This window comes from Tiliqua scincoides, chromosome 4 (assembly GCF_035046505.1).
Source record: "Tiliqua scincoides isolate rTilSci1 chromosome 4, rTilSci1.hap2, whole genome shotgun sequence".
NCBI classification, from domain to species: Eukaryota; Metazoa; Chordata; class Lepidosauria; order Squamata; family Scincidae; genus Tiliqua; species Tiliqua scincoides.
This window is the reverse complement of record NC_089824.1, coordinates 46,042,581-46,066,162: the sequence shown is the minus strand read 5'-3', so window position 1 is coordinate 46,066,162 and position 23,582 is coordinate 46,042,581. Positions and strand designations below refer to the sequence as shown.

General features: G+C 40.0%; 1 protein-coding gene across 2 annotated transcripts in view; it reads right to left on the bottom strand.

Annotated features, from left to right (window-relative positions):
* Window positions 1-6,010: 6,010 nt before the first annotated feature.
* The window catches only part of TCEA1 (transcription elongation factor A1), a 39,412-nt gene continuing 21,840 nt past the window's right edge, over window positions 6,011-23,582 (bottom strand). For both annotated transcript variants that reach the window (XM_066623194.1, XM_066623192.1), the window contains 7 exons: window positions 21,619-21,706; window positions 19,057-19,205; window positions 16,520-16,576; window positions 14,203-14,357; window positions 12,362-12,508; window positions 7,823-7,894; window positions 6,011-6,874 (listed from right to left, as the gene is read on the bottom strand). In XM_066623194.1, the coding sequence (XP_066479291.1) occupies window positions 6,866-6,874; window positions 7,823-7,894; window positions 12,362-12,508; window positions 14,203-14,357; window positions 16,520-16,576; window positions 19,057-19,205; window positions 21,619-21,706 (677 nt within the window). In that variant the 3' untranslated portion in view covers window positions 6,011-6,865. The remainder of the gene's footprint in view (window positions 6,875-7,822; window positions 7,895-12,361; window positions 12,509-14,202; window positions 14,358-16,519; window positions 16,577-19,056; window positions 19,206-21,618; window positions 21,707-23,582) is intronic.

Sequence of the window (23,582 nt, the reverse complement as noted above, 5' to 3'; positions counted from 1 at the left end):
ATAGAGTGTCATTTTTAAAAGTCCCTCTTTTATAATGAAATAATTTCAAATAGGGTATAAAGAGCATGCCAGATTCATTGGACACTTCAGCTATCCTTTTCCTATCAACATGTAGAACTAGTTGCACACACCACATCAATTCATAAATACATAGGAAGGAACTATCTAATAGACAGGAACAGAAAGGTAGTGGAGCAACTATTCAGAGTTTAGAGAAAACATATCTTAACCTGGGTTCACATTATTACTCAGTCTTGAATTTGTTATATGGTCTTAAAACAATTCTCAGCCTCAGCTCACCATTACTTAAGTAAAAATAGTAGCATTTGATCCAAAAGCAGTCATGTAGGAAAAGTGTACCAAGACTGCTGTGACATTTACATGGAAGAGCAAAACCAGTCAGATTATGTACTGAAATTTACTGGTCAGTTGCAGAAGTCTTGAACATGAGCCACTATCTGTGCGGGAAAACAAATAATTCATACCTACAGGGGAAAAAAAATGCCAAAATTCCATAGATGTTCCCACCAACCAATTTTCTAGTAGGGAAGACTGAGTTTTTTACTCAGCATTTTCTGGCAGATTCATATTTACCATCACAATAAGTCAATCCTACTGTCACAGAATCAATATGCCCCAGGGTTTGTGGGATAAAAGCCATCAGTATTTCAGGCCTAGCATTTAGAAAGCAGCAGGACACCCATTAGCAACTTGCAACATTCTATTCCTCTGACATTATCAGTTAGGGGTCTGTCCTTTATATACCAACAACTTCTATAGAACATTCATACTATCCAGATATTCTTTTCATTACACAATATTAAAATTGTATGAACCCAGCTAAGATGATAAATTGATCTTAATCTCAGCACTTACAATTTTGCCCTTTATTTTTTGACTTCATTAGCAAGAGTTACAACTAAATACATCCCAACACAGCACCAAGTTCACAAAATGTATTAAAATCAATATTACTGCAGTATATATACTGAACTGTCTTTAAACAGTTAGATAAAGGAAAGCTCTGAGAAAATGAAGGACACTTTTCTTTTACTGTTACAAAACTTTTCTTGTCTCCCCGTTAAGGCCCGATGTATTATAGAACACTTCTTTCTGGACCAAGCTTCATTCCCCTATACCAGGGTTTCTCAAATTGCGGGTTATGACTTGACTGTGGGTGGGTAGCAAAGCTGGAAGCTGACAAGCTGATAGCAGAGAAGCAAAATGCACTGAACCCTATGGAAAGTGAAACTGAGCAATACCATGTATTCTTATGACTGCGAACGGCAGGCCAAGAGGAATCCAACACCACCAGAATGGTGCCAATCTGATGAATGCAGCTCCCAAAAAACACTCAAGAAGCAAATCCCTCCAAGCTCCCTCCAAGTATTGAGCCTTATGGAAAGTGGAACTAAGTCACACATTCGTGTTTATTCATGAGTAAGCAACTGTGCCTTGGATCATGTGGAAGGTCAGGTGAAGGGGAATACAAGGCTACCAGAATAGTCCCGATCCTATGCACATGGAGCACAAGTGCTCCAGAATGCAGCCCTCCCCCCCAACACAGTACAATAAGAAAAGGCTTGAGATGGTTAGACTTTTTCTTTTTTTAGACTTGTAAAGCTAGATGTGTCCTGATGGTACATAATTTTAAAAAGAGGGTTCCAGTGCTAATGGGTTTGGAACCACTGCTTGATTGGAAAAGGTTGTTGTCTTTTAGATTCCTCTCCCGCTTCCCTCACAGTGGAGCCTCATTTTCTCTCTCATTAGAAGTTTTGAGTCTCAATCCAGCCTAAACAAAAACCATGCTGGATTTAAAATTGATTTTGTCCCAAATCACACTGAACTGGCTTAAATACAAGAACTTAAATTTAACTGGGCATTGGGTAGGGCTGAAAATGTTACAGTGTTTTTTGGTGCTGTTTGAGGTCTTTGAAGGCAGGTTACAGAGAGAATTCACTTGGTGATACTGGCATCCCCATCTCATCTCCCCTTATTTAATTATTTTACTTTAATTATTTCTAATTATTAATTTTAATTTAATTATTTATAGCCTGCCTATCTAAGGAAAATGGTACAATTACAGTGCTTGCTACATTCTCAGGAAAGCACTTCCTGCTTGATGATGTCACTTCTAGTCATGACGTAACTTCCAGTAATAACTTAATGTTATTACTTCCAATGGGTCCCAGACAGATTATCATTCTCAAAAGTGGGTCCTGGTGCTAAAAGTTTGAGAACCACTGCTGTGCTATACAGCTCTGAACAACATTATCATACCTAAATTAGAAATCAAGAGTATTAACACTACAGTATTCTAGAGGAAACCTTAATATTACATCACAAATTGTATTAAAATCATACATTCGTCATGTTATTGTGTAGAATGTTGCATTTACATTTTGATCTCGGTCCATAAAGACAAGACTTCCAATGTATGCATTACTATGATATATTTAGAGTTTTATTAAAGCATTTAATGTATACTGAACCAAACTTGTCAGCCATTCTGGGGGGCTCTTGATTCAAAATATCTGATTTGTGAAGATCAGGTTTTCAAATTTTATAATTAAGTCTTGTACTACTGTCCAAGGCTAACAAAATAAAAAAGGTTGCAGTCCAACGAAATCGTGTACACACAAAAGAAATTATACACAGTTGGAGCTTTAAGAAAATGAAAATCTATAATCCCATATACTTAAGTAGTGTGCTTCAAAGAATGACCAAAGAATCTCTAAACAGCAAACAAGGTATAATGGAGATTACCAAATATTGGGAACAAAGAATGGTTATACTATAATACAAAAATTGTTTGCTGAATTTTTAATATTTCTTATACAATTTAAAGGCGCTGATTCCAATGGTAATCTTAGTTTTTCTTTTGTATCTTCAAAACTTTTTTAGTTATCTTAAATTTTGCATTTTTATCTATCCTATTGTTTAATGCAGGGGTGCTCAAACTCCAGCCAGGGGGCCACTTGTGGCCCTCAGGGACTCCTAATCCGGCCCTCAGGGAGCTCCTAGTCTCCAATGAGCTTCTGGCCCTCTGGAGACTTGTTGGAGCCTACGCTGGCCCAACACAACTGTTCTCAGTGTGAGGGCAACTGTTCTACCTCTTCCGTGAGCTGTGGGACGAGGGCTTCCTCCACTGCTTACTGTTTCACCTCTGTGAAGCAGTAGTAGCAGTGAAGGAAAGGCCTGTCTTGCTTTGTGCAATTGCCTTTTGTAGGACCTGAGCTATTGCAAGACCTTCATTCATTCATATGTTCCATCTCTCATATATTCATTTATGTTAATTTATGTTAATTTATTCAAATTTGAATTGCAAATGAATTTTTTTTTTCCCGTCCCCCGACACAGTGTCAGAGAGATGATGTGGCCCTCCTACCAAAATGTTTGGACAGCCCTGGTCTAATGCATTGTAATACACATCAGCAGTTCAGTATTATACAACTTCATAGTGTAAACTGTGGCTAAACTATTGATGCTATGCCAAAAATAGTGGCATTTTTGAAATCCTCGTACAAAAATTAAGAAACATCAACATATTTAGGTAAACACAAAATTGTTCCAATTTTGTTACAGTATTACAGAAGTTTGAACGCGGAGGCTAATAGCTGTAATAGGCCTATCATTCATGAATGTGTAAAATAATTACTTTGTTAAAAGCAATCTAAGCTAAAACTATGAAAATCTCTGGAGTATCATCCCAGTAGTTCAGTTCCAAAAAGCTACATTCTATATCAGCCATTTTCAACCTTTTTCAGCTCACGGCATACTGTCAAGGCACTAAAATTATCAAGGCACACTCCCAGTTTTTTACTTACATTAAATTACAACATTACAATTAATTTTTAATTAATACAATTAAATCATTGCATGACAAAGGAAACAATCCTAACCAGGTCTACTCAGAAGTAAGTCTTATTTTGTCCAATGGGGCATACTCTCAGGAAAGTGTTAGGATTGCAGCCAAAGACTAGGGGGAATGTGCCTGTAGGACTTACTTCTGAGTAGACATGCCTAGGATTGGGCTTTCGATTGCACGCTTTTTCTCAAATATAGGAGCAGGCAATTGACACTTCTCTCTCCCCTCCTCTCCCCCACCCCACCCCCTCTCACAGGCACATTTCCCCCATCTCATAATTGCAGTTAGCACCTCTCTTATTGTCCTTCCCCTCACTCATCCCCACCTTCCAAAGGTCCAGAATCACTTGCCTCACATTCTCCCCCCCCAACTGCCAATTGCCTGCTCCTGTATTTCAGAAAAAAAGAGTGCGACCAAAAGCCTAATCCCAGGTCTGTCTACTCAGAAGTAAGACCCATTATAGTCAAAGGAGCTTACTCACTAGAAAGTGTGGATAGGATTGTGGCCCAATGTGCCTCCTCTGAAAGGCAAAGGCAAGGCAGGGAGGGTCACTTTGGGGAGCTGCAGGAAAAGGGACTAAGAAGGACCCTCAGACAGCCCTTTCTTAGGTTGGTGGCCTCAGCAGACTCACTGGCTTTCTACCTGCTTGCCTGCCTGGCTTCCTCCTCCTCACTCCGCCCAGACCTCCTCCAGGCTCCTCTGGCTGCCCAATCAGCATGCAGGGCAGACAAAGGACTTGATACCCAATCCTAGGTGTGTCTCCTCAGAAGTAAGCCCCATAATAGTCAAAGGGGCTTACTTCCAGGTAAATGAGGATCGGGTTGCAGCCTTCCTCTTAATCAGCAGCAGGAGATGCAAAGCAGCCATAGCTGCTCCTTTTTCAGAGCTGCCGCATGAGGGTCAAAGGAGCCGCTTCTCCTGCCCGCAGCTGCTGCCTGCAGTCTGCCTCCTCTGGCCCCGCGGCATACCTGAGGCTGCCTCGCGGCACAGCGGTTCAAAACCACTGTTCTATATCAAGAAGTTGCTTTTCTTAAACTGTCAGATATTGTAACAATAAGCTGTCTTCCCACACGTATTGGTCAATAAGAAGGAAAAAAAGCCCAACATATTGTGTAATTAACTGGTCAGAATAGGGTATTACAAGAGGTAAGGGGAAAAATATGGCGCAGGCCACTGTGGCCTGGCTGTACTGGCACAGATTGGGACTGGACTTTAAATAGCCTTTTTTAAGCATCAGAGAGCTTGATCACAAATGTAACACTGAAAAGGTAGCAAATGGCACTTGCTAATATAAATGTAAGTGTATCAAAACTGTTAAGACAGAAAATAGTATCTTGTAATGTCAGAAACTTCTTATGCTGGTGCACATGTGAATAAACTCTACTATTTAAACTAATAAACCAGAGATGCCTCACTTTCTGGAATTAACAAAGTAACACCAGATAGAACACAAAAACTGAATTTTGCAGTAAACAAACTTAGGGCACAATCCTAACCCCTTATGTCAGTGCTTTCCAGCTCCTTTCCAGCACTGACATAAGGGCAATGCAGCTCTGAGGTAAGGGAACAAACATTCCCTTACTTTGAGGAGGCCTCCATGAGTGATACCCAACTGCAGGATGCTGCACAAGTCCCACTGGCACTGCTATGTCAGTGCTGGAAAGTACTGACATAAGGAGTTAGGATTGCGCCCTTAGATGTTTATAATGTTACTCTTAGTGTAAGGATGGTTGGTTGGCAACCTTCAGTCTCGAAAGACTATGGTATAAGCCTACAGCACCTGGTATTCCCAAGCGGTCTCCCATCCAAGTACTAACCAGGCCTGACCCTGCTTAGCTTCCGAGATCAGACAAGATTGGGCATGTGCAGGGTGGGACATGAGAAAAAACCCTGTTATCTGTACCCATTTAAGTACTTATATTCTGAGGACAACCGTTTAATAAACATTTGAACAAAAATCCTGACATGTGGCTCCGTAACAGACTATATTTTTGCCTCAAATTCTAATAGATTTGTAGTAATGTATATGATCAAATCATATTTATTACAAGGAAAAGTTTTTGGTTTTTTGGGTAATATTTTTCATAGTGTTCTAAAGGCAGAGTCTGAAAAGCATTCTAACGAAAACTCCATCAAAGCAGATGGTGAAAGACCATATTTTTATTTTTGACCTCTGGCATTTGGAATCAGTGATTCTACATGTAAAAAGTGCTGATCATAAAGTGTTCACAGGTAGGAATACCTATATAAACTGATAGGGATCTCTAGTGAGGCAGAGCAGCGTACCACAGAGCATCTTTGTTCATTTACAGAATCTAAAATGAATTATAGCAACAAGAGTATAAAGAAACAAAACAGTAAGAACAAACTAACAATTCAGAACATCTATAGAACTAAGATAATACACATGCTTTAGAGCAGCACAAAAAGTGGAATAGATCTGTTACATAATTCAACTTTTTAGGTTCCTGAAATAAAAGGCCTGTTGTAACATACATAATTTAATGTATCAAAGGCCAATGCATAAATGGTTTATACAATCTGGCCACCCACACCAAATGCCACTCAATACATTTTACTTAGTATAAAACAAAACTATTTGCCCTAAACACACCAAAATGGTTAAATAGGGATGTGCCCTTAAATTTGAATCCCATTTTACAAGGAAAATATTTCAGCTGGATATGCTGTGTGCAAAAAAAATATGATTGTTCACAGAAATTAAGAAAAAAAGCAGTTAGCCAAGTGTAATTGATAAAAGTTTAATGTAGACTTGCTTATAAAAATGAAAAAAAAAGAAATTACACCATACAATTGAGCATCCTGGCTCTACTGACTATTCACTACAGGGATGGTCATGTCAAAAACAAAATCTATTCTTAGAGATGTCTGCTTGAAAGGAAAGAAAATTGCAGGAAGCTAGATACTTGACCTAGTTCTTAAAGCTAATAATAAAATCCTCTTTCATACTGGTCCAGGTGTCAACAATTTCTTCTTCTAGCAGAACTGTTAAACAAAAGAAAATATGTATGAGATATGAGTATAGTAGAATTTTAACTCCTTGCTGAGTGATAGCAAACAGCTATATAACATCATGTTCACATTTTCATCAGTTCTTACTCAAAGTATCTTGACACATTTCTCTTCCACCACTGAAATTTGCATCACTGACCAAAATAAAGTTCATAAAAGTTTAATTATTCAAGTACTAGATAGTTAAAACATAACACCCTGCATTAAGATCTAACTTTGTAGGTTTTAAATATAAATTTTATAGACTAGATCTGGAATCAATTTTTTAAAATGCAGATCCAATACAGCAGCCATGTAATGATATAAAACTGAATTCTGTTGTTTTATGTATTTTAAACTTTCCATATTACATATGAGAGTATTTTATCAGAAAAATGACACTATAAACGATCTATTGGCAAAATCAAAGTACATTTAATTGTCATTTTGAAATAATAAGTTTTATACCAGATGTTTTATTACCAGTGTCTAGTTTTTATGCTTCTTTTTCAGGAAGCCTAGCTCATCTCATAATCTAACATAATTAAGCACATAAGAGTGAACCTTCCAGATGACATCCAGGGCTTGCTTAGTCCAACATCCTGTTTCCACGAGAGGCCCTTCAGATGCTTCTGAGATGCCCACAAGCAGAGTATGCATGCAAAACCCTGTCCTTATTGTTTGCCTGGCAGTAACTGGCATTCATGGAATGTTTCACCATATCTGACTGTGGTCAAATGACAATATTTTAACTGCTCAGCTGAGCAGCTCTCATATCATATCTCATATCTCAGCTCGTATCTCAGCTCTCCTTTTTATATGTGGGCTGCAGTATTATTAGTTCAAATACTGTATGTATCTGGAATAATGACTATAGGGTGATGGTCAAATTCACTGAACAGCAGAAGTTGTTGCATTCAGAAAAAAGAGAAACATTTTTACCTTCCATCTATTTCCACATTCATTACACACAACAAATGTTGTCATAGGTTCATCAGCACTTCGAGTTTGAACCTAAAGAAAACAAAGGACAGCAAATATCAACTGACTATAGCAAGCTGAACCATTTGTCTGTGCAGGATCCATGCTAAATCTATTTTAATCTAAAATTAAACTTTCCAGCACTGACCCACAAGGAATTCTGAGAATTTAGAGATTGGAATAGGAGTAAACACTCCACCTCTTTTACCACTCTTTTGATCCCCCAATCTCTCCCCACAGGGCTTCCTCGTGCTATCTCTTGTCTAATAAATAAATTAATAAGCAAGTAATAATACAGGTGGAGCCTATTTATCCACGTTAGTTCCATTCCGTGACTCGGCGTGATTAACAAAAAACACATTGTGCTAAATTCCATAGTTACCAAAATACACTGCAGCCTGACACTTCCGGATGGAAGGAAACTAAGGCAGCTGTTATCAATCCCCTCCCCTCCGTACTCAGCCCTCCCGGCTGCCAGCTGCCCTGCTTCATTCACATGGGATGCTGATCTTTTAAGAGTCCAGTCCTATTTGTCTCTATTCAGAAGTAAACCCCATTGTAGTCAATGGGGCTTACACACAGGAAAGTATGGAGAGGATTGTAGGCTAAATCTCATGCTTTGCTTGGTGGGAAGGCTGGCTTGTGTCCCAGATAGCCTGCACCATGGGGGGGGGGGGTTGCTTGTGTCAGTGATTGCCTGCACCATCTCAATGGGGGGGGGGAATTTGGCAAACACTCCCTGGGTTTTTTAAAGCAATCCCCTCTGTTGCTACACACCTGCCCCTGTGAAAGTGAGTGAGTGAGTGAGAGAGAGAGAGCTCCACCTTGCTGCAAGTGTTCTGGCTACAGAGATTTTCAGCCCTCCCTTTCCCTCTTCAGCCTCTTTGCTGGCTCAGGGGATCCAGGAGTGTTACAGTTCCTTTGCAAGGGTAACCTCTTCCAGGGCTATTTCCCTGCCTGGGTGAGGCAGAACCTTTTTGCAGTGTTTTGGACTGCCTGGAAATGGAGTGAGACGCCAGTGCAGGGCAAAGGAGGCAAAGGTGTGTGTGACTTTTGGTTTCCCCACCCCAAAAGACAAATACGCAGATTAAAAAATCTGTGGATAAATAGGCTGCACCTGTAATATAATTATTATAATATAATATTATAATAATTTTAACGGTTATTCTAGAAATCAGGGGTCTCCAAACTGCGGCCCGGGGGCCATTTGGCCCATCACAAGATTTTATCTGGCCTTCGACAGCTTGTGTTTTTTTTGTCAGAGCATTTGCTAATAAGTAAAAATGTTAAACATTATATATTATTTCTCAATTGAAGCATGGCATTATTCTCTTCATTCTATTCTCATGATTCTCTTCTGAATCATATCATGCTGATCACAAAAAAGACCCAAGTAAAATTTATTCATTTAAGTTTCATTCATTCATTTATAAAACTAATTTTTTCTGGCCTGCGAAAATGTACAAAATATATGATGTGTCCCTCATGTTGAAAAGTTTGCACAACCCTGCTATAAATCATTAGGAGAAAATGCAGCCCAAAAATCATCAGCCCATTTAAAGATGACACCTTAAAATTTTGGAAAGACATATGGGAAAGCCTAATTGAACATAATAAAAATGCCTCATGGATTAAAGATGTTTGTAAAGAATGTTTGCAAAGAATTGAAAGGAAAATATATGAATGGCATTGTGATAACTACTCATATGATTATAAAGCAAGTAAAGAATGTGAAAAACTGGAGTGCATCTGGGCCAGATGAATTGCACGGATTTTGGTTAAAGCATCTAACAAGTCTCCACAAATGTTTAGCAGTGCAATTCAACCGTGTTCTTCAAAATTCCATCACTGAAGACTGGATGACAACAGGTCACACATTTTAAATAATGAAAAATCAAGAAAAAGGCAATGAACCTAACAACTATCAACCAATCACATGCTTCCCAACAACATTCAAACTACTTATAGGAATAATTGCAAGATCAATATATGATTATTTATTTGAAAACAACTTGTGACCAACTGAACAGAAGGGGAACTTCAGTCAAGAGGTACAAAAGATCAGCTGCTAATTGACAAACTGGTGCTCAACAATTCAAAAAGGGGAAAAATGAATCTAAATATAGTATAGATAGATCATAAAAAGGCATTTGATTCGTTTCCTCATAGCTGGATCAACAAGTGTTTAACAATGTTTGGAATTAGCAAAAATGTCCAGCAATTCCTCAAAGAAAACATGAAAAAATGGAAAACTACGTTAATGGCCTATGGCAGTGGTATTCAAACTGGGGCGTTGCAACGCCCCAGTCTGAAGGCCCTGTCCTGTGCCCCCATAAGGGGTAGAGACGGGGGGAAGGCAGCGATGCGATCCCCAGGATCGTGACACTGACGGGGCTGCAGGGACTGTGATGTACTCAGTCGTCCTGGGGTGTGGGGAGCCCTGCACGAGTGTCTGCAGGGTTCCCTCCCCTGCACACACAAACTCCTGGAGAGTTTGAAAACCACAGGCCTATGGTGGTATCAAAAAAGGCATATTTCAGGGGGATTCTTTGTCACCATTGCTGTATAACATCTCTTTTATTCCCTTTCAATGATTCTGAATAAAACAAAAACAGGATACCATATTTCAGACCAAGCTGGGAAAATAAATCACCTGCTATTAATGAATGATTTAAAACTATAGGCAAAAAGCTCCACTGAACTTGAATCACTGATGAATACAGTGCAAATATTTAGCAGCAAAATTCAAACGACGTTTGGATTGAATAAATGTGCCATTTTTATCAATGCTACGTGGAAAAACACAGAACCTAGATGGAACAGAACTTGGAAATGGTTGTATTGTGAAAACATGGTCAAATAAAATGTTCATTGCTAAATGAAAATTATAAGTATTTAGGAATCTTAGAAGTAGATAACATCCTGAATGCAAAAGTGAAAGATGTGACACAGCGAGAATACACCAAAAGAGTGCAAAATATCTTAAAGTCAAAGTTAAATGGAGGAAATATAATCAAAGCCACAAGTACATGGGCCATCCCAGTAATCAGATACCCAGCCAAAAAACCAGATGGGACTCAAAGTGAATTAGAAAAGTTAGATCATAAAACACAAAAATCATTGAACATGCATTGTGCATTACATCCAAAAAGTGATGTAGACAGATTATATCTACCACGTAAAATTGGAGGTTGTGAACTTCTACAACAGGTAATGGAAGAAAAAAAGAGTTCTGAGTGATTATGTAAACAAAAGTATGGAAAAACTACTGAATGCTGCAAAATGGAGAATATTTTAAAAATTACAAAAACTAAGATTGAATATAAAAAGCAGCAATTTGAAAATAGGTTGAGTAGTTGGAAAAATAAACCATTGCATGGACACCATCTGAAAAATATTGAAGCAAAAAGTGATAACAACTTGACTTGGGCATGCTGAAAATGAGTACCATCAAGGAAGAAACTGAAGGTCTGATTTTTGCCACAGAAGAACAGGTACTGCAAACAAATGTTATGAAGGTTAAAATCCAAAAAATTGTTGAAAACCCTAAGTGCAGACGTTCCCAAGAAAAAGATAAGACTGTGTCTCATCAGATGTACAAATGTAGTAAGACTACACAGACAGCTTACAAAGTCAGACACGACAGAGTCGCAGAATTAGTTCACTGGTCATTATATAAAAAGTGTAATTTGCCAGCATCAAAAAATATTTGGGAACATCAGGCTGAGATGGTGTTGGAGAATGAACAATTCAAGATCCTGTGGGACTTGAAAATTCAAACAGGCCAACACCTTGAACAAAATACACCTGAAATAATGATAATAGAAAATCATTATTTGGCTAGTTGATATTGCCTAACTGATCATCTGGCTAGCTGAAACATCTGGCTAGTTGATATTGCAATTCCTAGAGATGCCAGAGTTGATGAAAAAGAACTAGAAAAAAATGATAAAATATGAGACTTGGTCATTGAAATCACATGACTATGGACAAAACATATCAAAGTGGTCGCCACTGTCATGAGGGCAAATGGAAAAATATTGAAAAGTTTTGTGAATTACTTTAAACTACAGCTTACTGAAATAACACCATCAGAACTGCAGAAAACGGTGCTTTTAGGAACATCGTACATACTGTGCCAATACCTAGCTGATACTTAGGTCTCAGCTTGAGTTTGAGACCTAAGTATCAATTGCTCAACAATTAACTATTAACTGTGTTTCATGTAGTTTGGAATCATAATAAGCCAAAGTCACAATCACACACATGTTTATGCCTATTTCTATTTACCAGACATGTGGCGGTGGTACAGTGCGTATTTTGACATACTGTCAAATACAATTACATTTTCTTTGGGTTCATTTGTAAAATCTTATGAAATATATTTGAGGTTACCAGTTACCCCTCTAACAAAATTTATTTATTCATAAATAAATAAATTTCTGAATGAGGATAAAACAAATTTAGTAAGAAAATACTGATGAATATGATGAGGCGTACCTGAGTGTAAGTACAATTCTTCTTTTTACATTTACCACATGTAAACAAATCAGTCTGGGTGCCTCCAGTTTTAGCCATTTGATGTTCTCTGATGGCTTCTTTGGTAAGATTTTTCCGCATTTCTTTAAGTTCATCACTTGCCATTTCCTGTTGCAAGGACAAAGAAATGTGACAATATTGGCTTTAAATAAGAACATAAGAAGAGCCCCACTGGATCAGGCCATAGGCCCATCTAGTCCAGCTTCCTGTATCTCACAGCGGCCCACCAAATGCCCCAGGGAGCACACCAGATAACAAGAGACCTCATCCTGGTGCCCTCCCTTGCATCTGGCATTCTGACATAACCCATTTCTAAAATCAGGAGGTTGCGCATACACATCATGGCTTGTACCGCGTAATGGATTTTTCCTCCAGAAACTTGTCCAATCCCCTTTTAAAGGCGTCCAGGCCAGATGCCGTCACCACATCCTGTGGAAAGGAGTTCCATAGACCAACCACATGCTCCAAAATCAGGAAGTTGCACATATACATCATGGCTTGTAACCCATAATGGATTTTTCCTCCAGAAACTTATCCAATCCCCTTTTAAAGACATCTAAGCCAGATGCCGTCACCACATCCTGCAGCAAGGAGTTCCACAGACCAACCACACGCTGAGTAAAGAAGGATTTTCTTTTGTCTGTCCTAACCCTCCCAACACTCAATATTTTCGGTCTGTTTACATCTTTCAAATAAACATTGAAACAGAAAAATTTAAGACTATATGCACATTTTAAGGCCATCTGCTACTCAATAATTCTATATCCTATGGATGCTGAACCAAATGAATGCAGCAAGGTTGATGGACCAATAGTTACCAAATGTTCAATTTCTTTTGATCCCAGTCATGGATTTTTTTATTACTTATATCGCACAAATAGGATAATTTAATTTTTTCCCCAAGACATATATGAGAATATTCTCATTTAAAAAAAAAATCAAGTCTGAGAACTGGAGGTACTGCACAGCGGTTTTTCCACTCTTCTCTGTCCAGGCAATACCAGAAGGTGGCACTAGATGGCTCCTTAGCACTATCCTATCCATGAAAGTTATCCTATATAGCACATACAATGTTTTTTACTATTTTAAAAGCTTTTAAAGTTCTGGGAGTATGGTTTCATCACAATGCTGACAACACTCAACTATGCCATTTTTATAAAAGACATAAGTAGCAGTAATGGCCTTGAACAAGTGCCTGGATAAGGGAAGGCATACTGAAATGGAATACAGATAGCATGGAAAAGATGTCTTATAAGTCTTATTATTTCCAGAAGTAATGTGAGTAATTAATGATATTCCAAAGTAAGGCTGAAAACACTTGTTTTTAAATGTCTTATTGTGTACGTGCGTGCACGCGCGCGCACACACACACGTCTTTAGTATGGTTTCATTTGTAAGCCAGCTTGAGTGCCCTATGTTGGAAAAGACGGGATATAAATTCTATAATAAACAAGAAACCTGTCTTTGACGTACCTGAGAGATAGACTTATAGGTGAGTATCTACAGTATGTTATCTCTCCCCAAAAAGATAAGTCAAACAGTATGCATTTCTTAAAAAGATGTAAAAGGCCATGAACTTTTGCCTATTCAATCCCAACATGGAAATAATCAAGTTCAGGTCTAATGAGAATTCATCACTACTGCTAAATGACACAAGCTTTAGTGTGTCAACAATATTTGTTCAGAAAATATCCAGCTCTTAGCGCTATGGACTTATATTCAAATAATAGTTCATTTTAAATAAGGCTATATAACTCAGAGCTGCAAAGAAAATCAAAGACTGACTAGAACAAGTTACTTACCTCAGCCGTCATTTTAGCAAACCTGTCAGGAGATATATTACCACATAAAACGTTTTTTCTTAGATTAGGGTTCTTTGTATCCTTAAGATTTGCTATCCTGCTGCGTACTCTGTTTTTGTATTTTGTGTCCGTGTTTTTTAGCTCCTGAAATATAGGTGCTTAAGAGTTAAGGCCAACAGCAATACAGATAGCTCAGTGCTACATTTCATTCTTTTATAAACATTTGACCACAACCGCTTACACTTTATACTTTCTTGAACCAAAATGCTAAACATTATAGTAACCATTCCATAAGATGGAGGATATCTTATACAATATTAGTACAATATTCTTAGTACAATAGAAATTGCAATATACAGCATCTTCAGGACTGAAGTGTTGCCAGATATTGCGATTTTCTGGATATTGGAACATTATACTTAAGTGTGATACTTTTGGTTTCACCACGCCATCAGGCTCCACCCAGCTCCTGTGTTGTGGTGGTGTTGCAGAGAACACTATCAGTTTCACTTGTCAGATTAATTGTGGAGCTGCTCAGAATGCTCCTGAATAACTTCTGTAGACAGGCACATCAGCAGCAAACCAGACGTCAGGACTGGTGATCTTGCCGAACCAGCTAATACAGAATTCTGAATCATTAAGTGCCAAATATTGCAACGTTTACTGTATCACTTGACCACTGAGAATGTGTGCTTCACAGAAGAAAGCTTATCATAAACATCAGAGATATAGTTGGCCCCCTGTATCCACAAGGGGATACGAACAAGCAGACACGAAAAGGAAGCAGCTTGGAGGGCTACAAATGGACAAACAAAAGAAAAACAGATGAAATGGGTCCAACAAGGGGGGGATTTGTGAACCACGCATATCTGAAACCTTGGGGGAGGCAACTGTACATGCCACAGTCTACCAAGGCTCCTCCATATAAATTCAAATACAGCCCATTTCCACTAAAACGAACAAGTTCTATTCTCTTACTGCATATCTAAGCACAACGTATACGTGAATCAGAATGGGTCCTCAAACTGTGACCCATTTCTCATTCTCCTTTATAATCCTTAAGTGAGGACTTTTTAGCTCAGCCTTCTATCTACAGTAGCCACAATATTTACTTTTCAGACACTAAACCAGCTCAGTTCTAACGGAGATTTTTAAGAGTTCTTTCTAAACTCTCGAATTCTGCCAGGTCTTTAGTGGTTCAAGTGCTAGTCTGAATTTGTTTCCCTGCTCCAGATTGGTTTTATTGGTTGCTTTAATGATAGTTTTATAGTTCTATATTGAAAGTATCTGAAAGTATCTGTATATACTTTGGTTCTATGTTGAAAGTTGTTTTAACTGCCTCTACATTGAAAAGGTGGGTAATACATAAGATAATTGAAGCAGGGGTCTACCTTATACTTTAAATGCACTAAAGAGAAAACTGGCAAAACCAGATGTTTTTCATTAATAACTTTAGAGGCATTCAGCTTCCTTTAATGCTTTGAGACAAATAGTTCAGTTAATATTCCACATGAGGCAGTTATACTTGGCAGAGAAGGCCAACTACGTTCAAAGTCACTTAATACATTCCCAACATGCATGTGTGTCTAATCTAGACACAGACTGCATTAAACTTATTATTTTGAACACCATTTTGACCTGTAACAAAGAAATTTTATTCAGGTCTAAGTTAATAAAATAAGGGCACAATCCTAACCCATTTTCCCACGCTGATAAAAGGGCAGTGCAACTTCGAGGTAAGGAAACAAACACTGCCATACCTTGAAGAGGCCTCTGTAACTGCCCCCCAACTGCAGGATGGAGCAAATGCCCACTGGCACAGCTATGCCAGTGCTGTTAAGTTGGTTAGGATTGCGCCCTAATTCTTTGTAAAGATGTCCTCATAATGATCTTCACAGCTCTTGAATATATCCCAAAACAATAACGTAACTTTAGTGGCTTCTGCAGGTCACATCTTTAAAAGTTGATAATTTCGCATATTTAACTTATATGTAGTGCGAAAATTCAATAGAAACAAAGTGCTTTAAACTTGAAACTGTTTTGTGCATATGCCAATCCTGAAATAGTAATGCTAATTAGCCTAATTTCATTCTACTATAATATAGCACTATCTTTTGTCTTAACAACAACTTTTCTAGATCCATTTCTGCACCCATGGCAGTTCACCAAACCAGTAAAAATACATCAAGAGACACCCAAAAGTCAATTACAAAATTACTAACGGCATGCAAGAAACAATATTTCAAAAGAAAGCTAGAGGTCAACAACATTCAACAAAGCAATATGACAGTCAAACAATATTTGGAAGAAAGGATATCTTCTTCAATCTGAGATCCCAGTTCTCTCTCATCAGCACCAATAGCAATGCAATCATCTGAAACAGGAAGAGTGAATTGAATGTAAAGAAATTTTCACTGTGTTTTTTCAGTGTCACTTAAGACTGTAGATCTTTCCTACAGTATTTACAGTACAATCACATGCATATCTACTCAGAAGCCCCACTGAGATCTCAGTAGTATTTACTTGCAGGTTAGTAAATTTAGGATTGCAGTCTTAACTCCTTTTAGAAGGCCTCAAATATCAATATAAGTCAACTACAACCATGCATACCAAAGGATACATTTTTGCTAGTACAGGTGGAGCCTATTTATCGGTGTTAGTTCCATTCCATGACTTGGTGCGATTAACAAAAAAAGCGTTGTGCTAAATTCCAAAGAGTTACGCAAATACAAAGCAGCCCGATACTTCCGGATGGAAGGAAACTGAGGCAGCAGTTATCAATCCCCTCCCCTCCACTGTTGGCAGACCTCAGCCCTCCCATTGCCAGCTGTCCCGCCTTTTTCACAGGTGGGATGCTGAGCTTTTAAGAGTCCAGTCCTATGCCTGCCTACTCAGAAGTAAGCCCCACTGTAGTCAATAGGGCTTACTCCCAGGAAAGTGTGGATTGTTTTGTTTGTGTTTTCTGGAGCAGGAGAGCCTGCACCATCTGGGGGGGGATCTGGCAAACACTCCCTGCGTTTTTTAAAGCAATCACCTCTGTTGCTACCACACCTACCCCACGTGAGTGAGCGAGCTCCACCATGCTGCAAGTGCTCTGGCTACAGAGGTTTTCCGCCCCCCCCTTTCCCCTCCTCAGCCTCTTTGCTGGCTCCGGGGCTCCAAGAGTGTTACTGTTCCTTTGCAAGGGGAACCCCTTCCAGGGCTCCAAAGCTATTTCCCTGCCTGGGCGAGGCAGAACCTTTTTGCAGTGTTTTGGGCTGCCTGGAGCAGAGGCCAGTGCAGGACAAAGGAGGCAAAGGTGTGTCCCCCACCCCATTCCATTGTCTCCCCAGTTGAGACAAATCAGCAGATAAAAAAGTCTGTGGATAAATAGGTTGCACCTGTAAATCTATGTTCACATCCTACATTATAGTGGTGGCAACAATTTTTTTCAAGCTGGCAAAAACTGCAGATACTTTCTATCATGACAAAGCCCCCCAACTTAGCAACCATTCTTTCCATGCCACAATTCATGAAACACTTAATGACAGGTTTGCACTCCAGTATTATCAGCTAGAAAGCAAATAATTAATAACTGAAAAATAATAAGATTGTTTTGTTTTGATTTTGTTTGATTATTACTAGAGGAATTTTTTATTCTACTGCTCTCAGTGTAACAAATAAATAACAAATATTTAAAAAGCATAATGGATATATGAACAATACACTATGCAAGACATATGCCTTTCAAGAAAGTTTCCAAAAAGAACTACGATTATGCATGATAATATCTCACAAACAGCATCATCACCATCTACAGCAGGAGCAGACAACCTAAGGCCCAGGGGCCAGATCCAGCCTGCCACCCAATGTGACCCTGCCCACAGGCTCCAGCCCTAGCAGAGTGATGGGTGGCACTTTTCCCTTAGAAGCAGCAATGACACTAGAACTGTGCAAGGCTGGGTAGGCAGCTCTGCTGTTGGCTGTCCAGTGCATGGCAAACAGGGCAAGAGGTTTGGCTGCCAACACCTGCAACGGAGCAAAACATGAGGGCAACAATTCAGCAGGGAGAGGGTGTGGGTTGGGGGAGGCAGTAGTGGCCTCTTGAGTTTTTCATTGATATGACGAGCAACTTGTACACCCTGGGGCTGCTGTGGCACTCAGGTTGGAGTGCTTGCAGAGCACCCCTCTCAGACTCCATCGCCAGCCTGGTGCTGGCTGAGCTGCCTTAGGTGTGCTTCATCCCTTTCATTGTGGGTGTGTTGCTGGCACAGGACTGATACTTTGAAGAGCTGGGCTGCCACATGCTGATCAGTCTAGACCTGCTCACTATCACTCCATGTAATCTACTATGATGTGTTCTCCCAACCAAAGTTGTGTGATCATCTCAAAGCTGTAGTAGTACAATTTATGATAATCTGAACCAGTGGTAAGAAAGAAGAGAGAACAGGTGTGTATGTGTTAGGGTTATAGCAGTGTTTGTTATCATTGTTTGGAGGTGATCCTTCAGAGTGGATAAGAATCCCCTTTCTCTTTGTGGGTGCTGCAATGGGAGGACCCAAACAACCCTCCTCTTTTCTTCCCCAGGGCAGGCTCAAATTAGACCTGGGTCTGTTTTGGGCATAACAAGTAGCCCCCTTGTCAGGTGATGATGGTGAGCGAAATTATAGAATCCTGAGCAGTACCTATTAAAAAAATGACTAGACAAGATGGAATTAAAAAATGGGTTATATTCATTTTAAAAATCTGTTCTTCATCAGTCACCAATATCTGTACTGTAGATAGTCAGGCTGTAATTAACCGTGTAATATCAGTATTAAGGAATGCTAGAGGGGAAATGTAGTACAGAATGAACTGGGAAGAGTTTCTTCTTACCTCCTGTTCTAAGAGCTGCTGCCAACATTTCTCTGCACTTTACTCGTACGGAATCAGATGTGCTCGGAGCCCGAGGAAAAGAAGAGATAAAAGATTCTGAGGGAGCATTAGCTTCCTCTTTTTTGCTGTTTGAATTGCTACTGGAACTGCTAAAGGGGAAAAAATGTGGATTTGTAATTATTCTTGTCCAGTTTGAGATCAAACTGAAATAACTTCTTTAGATACAATTAATGATACCACCAAAAAGTAAAGTATCTGCAGTGGCTTAACTATTTGGGTACATTATTTCTGAATAGTGGGTACAACTGATATTTTTTTCCACTATCTGGAAAATCATTAAGGCCTTAAGTTATGCAATATTAAGTCACAAAACTATCCAGATGACAGTACTTTGACAGTACTCATCCCCTGCTAATGGGTAAGAGGCACTTTTTCAAGTGGGTGCTCCTTTTTTAGCAGGGGGAGAGTAACTGGCCCATCTCACCCCAGCAGTGTCTGTTCTGGTGGCTGTCTGCTGGTATTCTTTTGCATCTTTTTAGATTGTGAGCCCTTTTGGGACAGGGAGCCATTTAGTTATTTGATTTTTCTCTGTAAACCGCTTTGTGAACTTTTAGTTGAAAAGCAGTATATAAATACTGTTAATAATAATAATAATACTTTCTGTAGAGATATTTTGAATTAGGAAGCCAAATGGTGACATATTATAGTTGACAGAATTGTAAAGATCATCACTACATTCTGCTATTTGCAACACAGGTAGAATAGAAGCATCAAGATAAATGTCAAAATGAATATATGTAATTGCTTTCAATTCTAGCATATCACACAAAACCTCTGGTATTTGTTCCACATATATCTTGCCATTTTTATAACCTGGTATTTATATGTATTTAACATTTATTGTATAACTGTAATCCAGCGATTTTCAAACTCTCTAGTAGAGTTTGAACCGCTCTAAGTCATTGCGGGGCTGCGGGGAAGGCAGCGACATGATCCCCAGGATTACGCTGCTCAGGGGGCTGCAGGGGCTTGGCTGTACAGGTGGAGCCTATTTATCCGCGTTAGTTCCATTCTCGATTAACAAAAAATGCATTGCGCTAAATTCCATAGAGTTACGCAAATACACTGCAGCCTGACATTTCCGGATGGAAGGAAACTAAGGCAGCCTTTATCAATCCCCTCCGCTCCGTACTCAGCCCTGCCCACACATAAAAGATCACATGGGATGCTGATCTTTTAAGAGTCCAGTCCTATGCATTTCTACTCAGAAGTAAGCCCCACTGTAGTCAATGGGGCTTACGCACTGGAAAGTGTGGAGAGGATGTAGACTAAATCTCATGCTTTGCTTGGTGGGAAGGATTGCTTGTGTCTGTGATAGCCTGCACCATGGGGGGCGGGGGCTGCTTGTGTCGGTGATTGCCTGCACCATCTCAATGGGGGAGGGGAATTTGGCAAACACTCCCTGGGTTTTTTAAAGCAATCCCCTCTGTTGCTACCACACCTGCCCATGTGTGAGTGAGAGTGCTCCACCTTGCTGCACGTGCTCTGGGTACAGAGGTTTTCCGTCCCCCCTTTCCCCTCTTCAGCCTCTTTGCTGGCTCAGGGGCTCCAGGAATGTTACTGTTCCTTTGCAAGGGGAACCTCTTCCAGGGCTCCAAGGCTATTTCTCTGCCTGGGCGAGGCAGAGCCTTTTGCAGTGTTTTGGGCTGCCTGGAACAGATGCCAGTGCAGGGCAAAGGAGGCAAAGGTGTGTATGACTTTCGGTTCCTCCACCCCATTGCTATAAATCCGCAGATTAAAAAATCTGTGTATAAATAGGCTGTACCTGTACTTACCAGAGCCTCCTGCAGCCTCTCAGGGGTGCGGGGAGCCCTAAGCGAGTGTCTGCAGGGTTCCCCAATGCTTCAAAAATGAAAGTGGAGAGATCACAGTCCACTTCCGGTTCAGCGGAGGAGTGGCGCGATTGCGCCACTTCCACTTCTAAAGCATCAGGGAGCCCTGCAGACAGTCGCTCCCTGTACCCCTGGGAGGCTGCAGGAGACTCTGGTAAGTACAGCCAAGTTCCTGCAGCCCCCTGAGTGCCGCGATCCTGGGGATCTCGTTGCTGCCTCCTCCCTGCCGCCTGGCTGCCCCCGCCCCTTATAGGGAAAGAGGCCAGGGCCCTCAGGGTGGGCGGTCACAACACCGCAGTTTGAAAAGCCCTGCTGTAATCCAAGTAATTGACTAAACTATAAACTGGTTAATTGTACAGTGTGTTCAAAACCACTGCCATTCATGCAAACCCAGTCTAAAGAGAGAATTTCAGTTAATCTCTAGTATTAGATATAATTCATAAGAATACTTCATTTATAAGCTCCCCATCCCCTGCACCAGGACAGAGATTCTTTTTTCCGATTGTATAATCTTGCTGCTAAATTGTTGCCAGATTTAGTAGACTCTAAGCAAACCACATTACCAAAAACATTTCCCATCTACCACCAGGTTCTCTTATTCTAAGTTTCCCAAAACTTGAGGTATTCAAATTTAGGTGCTTCTGCAACCAATAAAATTTACATGACATACCTTTCTTCTCTTGCTTCAGGACTGTTTTGTGATGAAGTGGCTGTTTCTTTTTTTTTTTCTTCAGAGTCTTTATCATTTGATGGTCCATCTGAAATATATACAGAGGAAACTCCTTATATCAGTGGTACTCAAACTTTTCCGGCCAGTGGCTCTCTTGACCCCCCGTGGCTGTTGGTCATGACTCCCCATCATGTTCCTGAGGGTTGGAAGTGACATCATTAAACAGGAAGTAGCCAGAAATATTAACTATATTAATATTAATTATATTAATCATATCATTAATTAAATGCAAATCTTAAAAATATATTATTAATACACAGCAATATACGTGCTTTATAAATAAATGATCAGCTGCTGATCACTGTTGGAGACAGGATGCTGGAGTAGGTAGATTTTGTCTGGTCCAGGAAGACTCATTTTTTTAACTTTGTAAGTATACCAATAGAATTGTTTTATCAAATGAACTTTGTGAACAACCAGTCTGACCAACATTACACACACCCACCCCTGTGGATCCCAATCCAACTAGTTATTTCTCCCATTCTACTTGGATAGGATTGAACCCTTTATTAATTAAATTAAATTAAATTTTTCCAGCAGCTGGAAAACAAAAATAGACCACAAAAATATATCAGAGCTGATAAGGGTTTGGTTAGGAATCTGATTTGAATCTCCTATACTAGGAGATGCACAGCCCAATCCTACGCATGCCTACTCAGAAGTAGAAGAAATTTCCCATTAGAGTCAATGGGGCTTACTCCCAGGAAAGTGTGGATAGGATTGGGCTGGCAATCACTTCATCAATGGCTGATAAGTATTCCCTTCAAATAGCAAGATTCATCACTTTAAAAATACAGCCTCTCTTCTTCAGTCAAACAACAAGATTAATAAATCACTTTAAAAAAGTACCCTTTTTCTGCTCCTGGCCAAGTTAAGTGTGTGCTTCTCTCTCTCCTCCCTCCCCCCCCCCAACTGCATGGAAACAACTTTAAGACCCCTGGTGACTGGTAAAATAGGAAGCGTTTTATTTGGGGAGGGGGAGGAAAGCGGGAAGGTTTGGAGATTGAAAGGGGGAGTGGAAGAGGGAGGGGGTTGAAAAGAGAGATTTCACTTTGATGAGAAGCGATCCCAGGCTGGGAACTAGGAACCAACCAGACAAGGATCAAGGAGGGTTTCTTTCTGGCGGTCAACAAGGACAAGGATTGCAAAATGAGCATGCTTGGTACTTGCCAGATGGGAGTTGGAGTCGAAGAGCTTTGGAAACAACATGCAGCGAACACAGAAAGCGGCAGCCTCGGAGTGGAGGGAGAAGAGGGCGGGGCGGCAGTAGCCACTCTCGCAGTCACTCGTAGCTGAGCAACTCCCGTTTCTTCTGCTTTAAAAAAAAAGTGCAGAAGATGGGCAGAAGATGGGCTCGTATTCTGCCCAGGGGTGTGTCTGTATCACTGCGAGAGGACATCCCGCGCCTCCCCTTTGAGTTCCTGGCGCCTCCCTAAGAAGCCGTGCCTCAGTTTGAATAACACTGCCTTATATGGAATCTGACAAATTGGCCATCTAGGTCAGTACTATCAACACAAACTGGAAGTAGCTCACCAAGGTTTCAGACAAGAATTGTTTTCTGCTCTACTTGGGAGATGCCAAGGATTCAACTTTGAGATCTTCTGCTTGCAAACCATGCTCTCTACCACTGAGACTACAACCCTTCCATTATGCACAGGCACATATCTCACACAAACACTGCAGGTATTCAGAGTGTTTTACACACAGTATCTCAATTCTTACTGCAAACTGGTAAAGTTGTCAATACAATCATCTTCATATTTCTGAAGTTGTAAATCAGTGGTTTGCCTAAGGCCACTTAGGGAGCAACCTGGATTTTCTGCCTTATAATGTAGGATAATAGCCCCAAATAATAGCCCCAAAATATGAGCTGAGATGAGACAGACAATTCTCAGTTTATATTT